The 10,736-nt window shown below is 45.3% G+C and overlaps 1 protein-coding gene across 1 annotated transcript; it reads left to right on the top strand.

Moving 5' to 3' along the window:
* The first annotated feature begins 1,242 nt into the window (after positions 1-1,242).
* LOC142035277 (cytochrome P450 2J2-like) lies at positions 1,243-9,545 on the top strand. The gene is made up of 9 exons (XM_075037237.1): positions 1,243-1,449; positions 3,068-3,230; positions 3,875-4,015; positions 5,652-5,812; positions 6,619-6,795; positions 7,336-7,477; positions 7,656-7,843; positions 8,748-8,886; positions 9,367-9,545. The coding sequence occupies exons 1-9, from the start codon at positions 1,243-1,245 to the stop codon at positions 9,543-9,545; spliced, it is 1,497 nt and encodes a 498-aa protein (XP_074893338.1).
* The last annotated feature ends 1,191 nt before the right edge of the window (positions 9,546-10,736 follow it).

Here is a 10,736-nt window from a genome sequence, read left to right as displayed (position 1 = left end):
GGACTCCTGCAATAACTACGGTGCAGGTCTGTCATACAGCCTGTGTGTGCTTCTGCTGTCACTGCAGCCACCAAGGTAATGAGACACATGGACAGCAAAGCTTTTAAAAGTGGTGAAAGACTAGAGAATACCAAAATTCTTTCCCAATTATTATTTCCTATGAAAATTTTCATTTTTTCCTGAAAAATTAAACCTTTCTGAAAAAATGTTGAAGACAATTAAAATTTACCATTCTTCAGAACTTCTCGCCCTACCTTCTAGGCGAATAATTTGAAAAATCATTATTGACAGTTTTGCTTCGGTATAAATTTAGATCGTTTGCAAAGTAAATCTCTTCTTAAAAGAAAAAAAAGAGGGCGCTGGTAACAAGTTGTAGTTAAAACATTGGCAGGTGAGACAAGGTTGATTCACGGTCACAGAGATCACTGTTGGTCCACTGCAACCTTCCCCTGGCACAGCATGAAGCTTTATTCAAAGGAGATTTTCGGAAAACCCAGGAGATTTAAATGCATAAGTTCCAATCTCTCCTTTAGCTGGCAGATGCGTGAGCCTACATTCTCACTCTCGAAATTAAGCTCCTTTAACTCTCATTTAAGTGGCTGGGCAGAGCCCTGGGCTCTCGCAGAGCTTCCCTTGTCCGAACTTCACCTGATGACTCTGGCAAAGCCGGGCAGGCTTTGGTGGGCACTGAAGGCATCCAGCCCTTTGCAGACGGCGCTTAGCGCTTAACAGGATCAGCCCCTTAGAGACTTGTATGGTGCCCATCACCTCAGATGCCTTACCGTTTTTTAAATTATGCAACGCCCACCATATGTAATTAGCCAAGTAAGCTGCTTTCACCTAACCTCAAATGTTTGTAATGCTTATAATCCCTCCTAGGTGTCTGTATAAAGGAGCTCCTTGTTAAGGGCAGAAGGGAGGAATATTCTTCCATAAGAAAACTGGGGAGCTGACAGAGATATAAAGCTAAAAGTTTGCAAGATTGCTTTTGTTTGGCCAAATGGTCTGAGTTTTTGGGGTTGTTTTTGGAGATCCCGGTGTTTAGTTATTCAGCAGGTGGTCTGGCAGTAGCTGTACATGAGAAAGCAACTCGCCCATGGGAAGTCCTGTCCCCAGTAAGCTATCAGCATCTTAGCTTGTTCTCTGTTTTCTTTCCAGTCCTTTCTTACTCCTGTTTTAGCAAATGTAACACCAGCATCAAGTCCCTTCCTGGGATGAAAATCTGTGAGTTCATCAGCCAAGATGGAGCTTCAGTTTTGGCCTGATTTGGTTTCTCTCTTGGAAAAGCTGAACGGTTGGACACTCTTGGTGGTTCTGGTCACATCTCTTTTGATTATTGACCTTGTGAAAAAGAGACGACCCAGGAATTTCCCTCCAGGGCCACAGCTCTTTCCTCTCGTGGGAACATTTGTGGACTTGAAGCAGCCACTCCATCTTGCGCTGCAGAAGGTAAGACCTCCATGGACATTTCTCCTCCTAACAGTATTTCACCTCTTCAGTGACTTTTGTCACCAAACCTCCGAAGCAAGGGCAGCCTCTGAAGAACTAGCTATATAATAAACCATGTATGACAGAGGACCTTTCTTGGATTTCTCTCTTACTGTCACCTCCTCTTCCATGGGAGTAGGAAGGTCCAATGGGAAAGAATGGAGGAAGACCTACATGTTCCTCCTCTTTCTTCCCATCATGACCATTTCTTCCCACCATGACCATTTTCTGCTGGAACCCAGGAAGAGTTTGGAGGGACTGGGCCAGGCTGGGGGACAGATGGCAAGTGCTGTGCGAGAAATGAACTGTTTGGACTATGAAGTTTATCTCTGGAAATTGTCTTGTCATTGTCTTTGCTCGGAGGCCAACGATGTGCCCCATTACCTCTGAAAAAAACATTTAAGATCCTGAGTTAACCATCCCTGTGGCTTCTTCTGTGCCACAGAAAGAGGCAGTGATTGCTCTGGAAAGGTTTCCAGAGCTTTGACTCCCACCAAAGCCAACAAGACATATTTTATAGATGCTGAGTATGCTTCCCTGAAAAAGCGGAAGGAAAAATTCTGACTTGCTGGTTGCAAATATCCTTTCTGGTGACTATTTATCTCTTGCTTTTACTTAGCAGGCTGACAGCAGTCTATCTACCCTGGATTTTCACAGGCCACTAGCATGGGTGTCCCCTAGGAGACCTCTTGGGGAAGGCTGAGGCAGCATGCTCAGGATATTTTGTCAATACACACAATTATTACTAATAAAATTAATCATTGCATTCTTTTACATGCACACAATGACTGAGACACCCATTTGGGTCCAGACTAGTTTCACAAGTCACCACGGCAGTTCAGGGTGACCGCGTGTGTCCTTTTATGTAGATTCATACTAAGAAGAGGATGGCCTGAGCTCCTTGGCAGAGTGGGGCCCGAGAGACTGTATGATGGCCCTCTGCTCTTGTACATCAGGGAGCTGAACGCTGCACAGGAGACACTAATGCTAGCAAAGTCCATGCAAGGAAAATGGCTATAATTTGGCCATAAATGCATTTAGGCTTAAAATTAGAAGTAGGTTTCAAGCCATCAGCAGTTAAAGCCACTTTCTAAATGGGGTCGCTGGAGCAAGAAACCACAGTACTTTAGACACAACGTTGATGAAGGGGATTATTTGTTGTGCTTTGCCCTCAGCAGCAAAAGCCCGGGCATGGTGACACAGGTGGTGTCTTCATCTCTTGTACCCTTCCTGTGAAGAAGATGGAACAGATGCCCATCAGTTGCAAAGCAATAATGTCCTTGTTACAAGTTAAATCGATGCAACCAACTGATGAAACCCAGGTCATATCTGCTAACAAATATAAGCAAACCATCTCTCCCACACTACAGCTCTCTAGCATTTTTTATGCTGTCTCCAGCCTTCAGAGAATAGTTTAGATTGGATGGGACCTGCAGACTTGGGTTTGAGTTTTTCTTAAGTCCCCTTGCTCCAAGCAGGACTAAATTCAAAGTTAGGTGCCATTGCTCGAGGTCTTGTCTGGGTGAGTTTTGAAAATCTCCACCTTCTTGCTCTCAGAGGGTGATGAATTCTCTTTCAGCTTACTGGTCGGTATGGGAACATCTTCAGCGTGCAGTTTGGAAGTCTGACTTTTGTGGTGGTCAACGGGTACCAGATGGTGAGAGAAGCTCTTGTCCACCAGGCTGAAATATTTGCAGATCGGCCAAATATTCCACTCCTCCAAGAAATATTTAAAGGCTTTGGTAAGCACAGCTACCAGGATTTTTGGTACAAATTTTTCATCTATTTGCAGTGATAACAGTTAGAGTGAAAGAAACAGATTGAATTCAACCCTTGCTAACTGCATCCATAAAAGCTTGCGCAGGGTAAGGCAAGAACTGAGTTCAGTCGAATAATCTCACAGGTGTACGTTTTAATCTCTCTGGGATTTAGGGATGATGATGGGATCATCAGGTCTTGATGAAAGAGGAGAAATAAATGCAAGCTGCCCAGCGATCAATACACTTGAAGAGTTTTCCCCTTGGTTTTAATTTCTCCTTTACTTTTTCTCCCCCAGTTGCATATAGCTCCAGAGACAGGGTATGGTGCTCCTGCCTGCAGCTCTGCCAACAGCGTGATAGTACTTATAGTATTTTGGCTTACACCTTTTTTTCCCACGCAAAGTGACAAAGTAGCAGATTAAAGCAAATCCATAAAGCTAGATCTTTAGCATAAGCCAGTTACTCTTGAATTTTAATTCCCAGGCAAAGCTATAGTTTTTCCGTGTCTATGGAGTTTGTTTGCTTCAGTTTGGAGTCTTTGTTCAAGATGAATGGCCACTGCCGAATCCCATCACTCATATGTGACCCAGAGAGAGGTTTGTTTGCTTGTTTTTTTCTACCTACAGGGCTCATATCATCAAATGGGCATATATGGAGGCAACAGAGAAAGTTTGCTTCAGCAACACTGAAAACCATTGCTGTAAGTTTTGAGGAAAAAGTGCAAGAGGAGAGCCGGTACCTTGTGGAGACGATTGAGGAGGAGAAAGGTGGGCGGTTAAGGTACAGCACCATGCCCAAAGCTTCCAGCTAAATGAACAACAAAAAGTAAAACTCTCACTCTGACACAGCTCCTAACATGCAAAACATTTCTTCAGTAGCTCAAATTTCTATCTTACACTTCCAGACTGCCCCTTTTAGCACTTATTTGAGACCTCAGGCCTGCTATTTTAGTTCTTCCTTGTTAATATTAAGCAAATATATACTAGGTGTTTATTAAAACTTGCATGTTTATAGGGCTAAGAAAGTCTCTCCTGTATTCTGCGAAGGAATAAATGCAGCTCTCCTGCTATCAGGCACATATGCTCGGAGGCTTAGTTAACCTCTGCTTGTCCTTGGTTTTGCAAAGTATTTTAAAACTTGTTTAGTCAGGCTTTCCTTTTGTATCATGCACAGATGAAGCATGTGCCTTGCTCTTTTATGGTCCAGCTTTTAAGAACTGCCAGAGGGATATTAGTAAGAATAATTTGTATGTTGGTACATGGGTGATGTTGCACTTCAGCTTTAAATAGAAGCAGATGGGGTTTAGCTAATTCTATGGAGCTATATATAGTAAATAAGAAAGATCTAAATAGGAATTGTGAAATTATATACTGAACTTGCTCCATTTTAATTGCTGTTGCGCTGAACAGGCCAAATACTTCATGTTGCCAATTGATTATAGTCCTTTATAGTCCTAATCAATAAACTAATTAAGCTGCTGGTTTGGGCCTTTCTTCCCATTAGTAATGACAAATAGTGATCATGTCCATCACTCTAATATCTGAGCACCGGCCCAGTTTAATTACTTTCTTGAAGAGTGGGGAGATCAGCAGTCCTGTGCAGAGTGCCTTGCATTTCAAAGTGATGCTCCCCAGCGTACCGGCAGCAGCTCAGGGCTGGGCTGGATTCGTTACTGACACGAGTATCTCATATCACGGCAAGTAGCTCTCCAGGCTGCCTAAATGTGCCCTAGGAGATGATGGGCTCTGCTCGGTACCTCTCCCAAGGAATGCAGATGTGACAAACGTCACTCCACACTTTGCTCTTATAGGAGCTGATGCACATCATGTCTATGGACCATATGAGCTGTTGCTGGAGTTTACAGGTGGGCGCAGAGACTTGCAGTCCTCTCCCCCTCCCCTCTCTCCTCCATCTCACTTGATTTCTTTGTGGTGGACAGTTAAAGGCCAGTGCAACGGCATTTCTGCAGTGCGGTTAGTCCTGAGCTCCCTGCCCCAGGCTAAGCTGTGAGGGACCCTCTCCTGGTGTTTGAAATTGGCACCAAAACCACGTTGGAGCATGGAACCCCCAGCCATAGCATGGCAAGCTCCTGTTTTTTTTCCCTGGAAAATGGTTCAGACCCTGCTCCGGCAGGTCTGTGCTAACGTCGGTGTGTGCCAGCAGACTGGGCTGGGGACAGAAGGGGATGTCCTCGGAGAAGGGGTGTTGTGGCACACAATGCCCAACCCCAAGTGATGGGGGTGGTGGGACCCCAGGACGTGGGGTGAAGCCTTAGCATCACCATGAGTGAAAAGTCGGTGAGGTCTCACCCCAACGTCACTACTGTTGATCTGGTAGAGAAGGTGGTTTTGACTCAGACTTTAAAGAAAAAAAGCAAGCTGTCTTTCATTTTGTTTCCTCCAGGACAACCATTTGACCCTCATTACAAAATTAATAGTGCTGTTTCGAACATCATCTGTTCCATAACTTTTGGGAACCGCTTCGACTATCATGACAACCGTTTCCAGGAATTACTGCACTCACTGGCTGAAACCCTGCTGCTCATCGGAAGTTTCTGGGGCCAGGTAAAGCCGGTCAGATGCTTTTCCAGCTTCAGCTGCATGTAAGTGCTCAGAAACCAGAGTTTCTAAGGCACTGACATAGTCTGCTTTTCCCTGTAGAAAAAGAGTCATGCTATAAGGGAAATGACCACGAGTATTGTTTTACATTAGACTGAGTTTGTACCCAAAATCCATCAGGAAAGCAAGGAAGCAAGTTAAAATTATTGAGGCACATGGAGAAAAAACACTACAGGACTGTAAAAACAATCTTATGCCCGACATAACCAAAGAACAATGAAAAAACCTTGAAAATATCTGTGTTTCTACAAAAAGAAGAGCCAATTAGTAGCACTTTGTGAAAATTCCCATTTTTTCCCCCACCCCTTTCCCAACCAGTTTCTCAAATAACTTTTATTTATGTCAAAACTGTCTGAGAGTGCAGGTTTATAACCCAAATAGGTGCATTTGGGGACACAGCTTCTGCATGGCTGCACACCATGGGTCAGGTCTGATCCTTGTCCCCTCCACGGACCCCAGCTCTAAGGGGGTCCTCTGCATCCACACTGATTTCTCACTCCAGTCACCACTTCACATGAGGTGGCAGTTTGGGCCACGCAATATCAGAGAACTTTATCAGCAGAAAACATCTGGCTAATTTTTGTCTTCTTTGTACTTGTTTACATATGTGTAACTAAATTGACCTTTGTAGCAAAACTGATACTTTTTGCAGTAGCAAGCAGAGGTAATAAATTGTACTAGCATCTCAGCTATAACACCTGTTTTTTTTTAACTCAAGAAATGCTCTTTTGCTCTGATTCATTTCTCACCAGCTGTATAATGCTTTTCCTTTGGTCATGAGATGGCTGCCAGGACCCTTTAGGAAAATCTTCAGGCACTGGGAGAAACTTCAATATTTTGTGAAAGAAGTGATCGCAAAGCACAAGGAGAATTTAGACCAGTCCGAGGCAGGAGATTATATTGACTGTTACCTGAAGGAAATAGAAAAGGTAAGAGGGAAACACCTAAACCTTAACCCTTAAAATGAGCAGACAAGATCAAGGCTGTTTTGTCAGAGGAGCTCATGCCTCCCGCATCGCCTTCTCCTCCCTACCTCTTCCACGTCAAACTTTTTAGCAACAGCAGGAGCCTGATCACTTTGAAAACACACAGATTTTATTTTTTTTTTCATTTGAAAGTATTTACACTTTGTCTTCTTCCATTTTTCATTCTGCCACATGGCGTAGGAGGACTCTCAGGGAACGTGTTCACGTTTCTATAAGAGCTTGCAGGCCTGTGTTTGCTATTGTGAAACTTCACATTTAAAAATGCTACCTGCTTTCAAGAGTCATTCTACAGCAAACAGGGTGTCTTTCAAAGCAGTCTATAGGGCTTGAAATTCAATGAAAGTAAGGGGTAGAAATTTCCAAGTCTGGGGGTGGTGGATAATAAACTAGCAGCAGGACTTACATACAGGTGGGTTTGGATTGGGTTTTTGAAAGCATCCCCTCATTAATAAGAGTTTTCATTGCCGTGGTTTTTTCCCCAAGTTTAAGGATGACACCAGCTCATACTTCCATGAGGAAAACCTGCTGTGCTCCACCCTGGACCTCTTCTTAACCGGGACTGAGACAACAGCGACCGCTATCCGCTGGGCTCTGCTCTACATGGCTGCGTACCCCCACATTCAGGGTAGGGCCACGGATGATGGGTCCTTCGTTTGGCCCAAAACTAGATAAATGAAGCTCAGAAAACAAAGTCATTTCCAGCTCTACCACATGCTGGACATGCCCATGCTCCAGGTTTCTTACTGGACAGCTTTTGAACACAGATTTTTTTTTTTTTTTTTTTTTTTTTTTGCTTTCCATAGAGAAAGTGCAGCTCGAAATTGAGACAGTGATCGGCCAGAGCCGCCAGCCCATGATGGCCGACAAGGAGAACATGCCGTACACCAGCGCAGTGCTGAGCGAGGTCCTGCGGATGGGCAACGTTGTGCCACTGGGGGTGCCCAGGATGTCCACCAGCGACACCACCTTGGCCGGCTTCCACCTGCCCAAGGTACGTGGAGACCATCAGCCTTTCCTTCATCCCACCAGAGCGGGGTCTTCATCGTGAGATCAAGTCCCACATCTCACCTGGCGGGGAACCAGCCAGAAGGATCTTATGGAGATATCACAGTTATATAGAAAATACAAGCCCTCCCGACAGAGGAGAATTGTGAGATCCTGTGGTGTTGGTCATAATTTTCAATTTTAAAAGGTTTATTGCTTAAATTTTATAAAAGATGCCCTCCATGCATTATGGGAATAGAGGGCCAAGAAAAACAGGAAAGTAAAGAGTCTGGGTTTGTTAATTCCACAGAGTATTAAAAATCATCTATTAAAAGTAACTCTTGACAAAAGACAGGTAATAGGTATTAATGCATACACACTGTTCTGCAATTATGAAAGCAAACATGAGATTTAGATATAACTAGTCTCTTCCATGTATATGACTGGTTGCATCAAGGAAAATTAAAAACAAAAAATGTGGGCATCTTGCTTCACACTGATTAGAATGTTTTTCTTTTTCTAATGGAGGATGTGGAGATAAACCAGATCAGGTTTAAAAAAAAAAACAAAACACAATAAGGTGGAACATTTGAAAATTATTTGGTTAAATTGCTTCGAATTCCTATGGGAACACCATGTTACCAATTTAAAGTCGTTTTATATTAACACCACCAGTGACAGCAGCACAAGGTACGGATCAACACTATGGTGATACATAGAGGCGCACAGAAGTGAACAATCCTATAGGCTCTCACCCTCATTTAATTACATAGCTTAGGAAAAAACATTTTGCCCTTAAAAAAAAAAACGTAGTTTACATTGTGAGTGGAACAGAGCTAATAATAAACTAGTCTGACAACACATCGGCTCTTCTCCGTCACGTAATCGCCCGTTTTCTCCACCTCTTGCAGGGCACCACCCTGATGACCAGCCTGACTTCGATAATGTTCGACAAAAACGTGTGGGAGACTCCAGACACCTTTAATCCTGAACATTTCCTGGAAAACGGCCAGTACAGGAGGCGGGAGGCTTTTCTGCCCTTCTCTGCAGGTAGGATGATAGATGGGGAGATGGTTTTCCTTTTTGCAATGCTTTCTTTTTTTTTTCCCCCCAAGACATCCCCTCCAGAGTAGGGGGTACTGCTCCTTGTCCAGCTTTCAGCCCATCCCCACAGTGAAAATCCCACTAACGGTTAATACTGACTGCTCGGAGCAGGAGGGAAATCAATTTTTTATCGCAGGATGAAAAAATAAGGCTTTTTCCTCTTGTGCAAGCTGCGTAAATGTTTTGGGTTTGGGTTTTTTTTTTCCGAGTTTCCTCTCTTCATCTATCCGAACAGCCATCGCAGTTTGCTCAGCAGTAAACTTCTGGGGAAGGTTTCTGCAAAATGTGTGGGTGAACATTGCCACCTAACCTTTCGAGGAAGAAAAGCTCCCGCAGCCTGTGCAAGGCGGCACACGCGAGAGGAGCCTGAGACGCGGTCGAAGCTTCCTCGGGACTCGGTGGGGCTTATTTTTGCTCCTTTTCCAGGCAAGCGGGCTTGTCCCGGGGAACAGCTCGCCAGGACCGAGCTCTTCATCTTCTTCACAGCCCTCCTGCAGAAGTTCACCTTCCAGGCGCCGGCGGCTGCCCCGCCGACCTTCGCCTTCACGCTCAGCCTCACGCGCTGCCCCAAGCCCTTCCAGATCTGCGCGCTGCCTCGTGACTGAGGCTGGCGGGGGGCTGCCCCACGTCCCCCTCCTGCTTCAGCCCTCTGAAAGCTGGAAAACACCCCTTCTCCCACCCGCCCCATCGATTTTGGGCTGAAATGATGGGCCATGGACGTCTAGCACCCACCAACATGCGGGTGGCAGTGGGAAGGTCAGGAGGGCCACATCCTGCAAGGAGAACCCTTGCAGCTCTTCCCTTCACCTCCTGCCTCCTCCCCTCTACCAGTTTGACAAAACGCACGAATTTAAAAGCCTTATTACTTAATTGCCACCGTTAGCAACTCCTAGGAAGGTGTCTGCCAGCTGCAAAACCATGGGCACAGTTGGGTCCATGTTGGCTCTTCCATAGGGCATATGTCAACCACCCAGAGACGATTTAACGACCCCTAAATCCCAATGCTGCAGCACCCCGAATGGCCACGGGCTGCATTTTTCTGAGGTGTCCCTCATCAGTTGGGGCAGCTGGCCTTGGACGTACAAGCTCTGGGTTCATGCCTCAGCACTGATTTGGACTTCCAGGTGGCCACAGCCAATCCTGAGCTTGGGCTTGGTGTGTTGTACATTCCCTGCACCACCACGTTGCTGCTTTGTGATGGAAATACCTAAGCTGAGATCCTTGCAGCAGCAGCACGCATTTTTTTAATCTCTTAAGTATATGGAAATTTTAATCAGGAGGCTACAGGGTGGTAGAAGCAGATTCTACCAAAGGCCAACCCAAACGGGATGGCACAAGAAGATCTGCTTCCAGCAGATCTCGAATGGCTACAAAAATACAGTATTGCAATTGTATGAGCAGGAACGGTTTATCCAAAAAGGTTTGTGCTAGTAAAAGAGAAAACAGGAAAGAAACGTTGCAAAAAAATAATTGCATGGGGTTGCTCAGGAGCAGTTTAACAGAAGCTCAACGGAACGAGAAGGAGCAGACAGTGTCGGAAGGGTTGTGCCCGCAGCGGCTCACCGCTGGGCGTCAGGAAGGAAATGTCGGCGCGGAGACTTTGCGGTGGGAAGTCACGAGCTCGCCGCTTCCCCTCTGTTCCTGGCAAAGATTTGTGGCCACGCACGGTGGGCATGTCCGTAGCGTGGGGCTGAGGAGGTGGGTTGGGGGCATGGCACCTTCTGTGCTGGAGACACCGCTTCTGCCCACACCGGGGTCTCTTTGGAAAAGAGTTAATTAAATATGCAACTTGTAGG

The sequence above is a fragment of the Buteo buteo genome, chromosome 10 (genome assembly GCF_964188355.1).
Source record: "Buteo buteo chromosome 10, bButBut1.hap1.1, whole genome shotgun sequence".
Lineage (NCBI taxonomy): Eukaryota > Metazoa > Chordata > Aves > Accipitriformes > Accipitridae > Buteo > Buteo buteo.
This window is presented reverse-complemented; position numbering and strand designations above follow the sequence as displayed.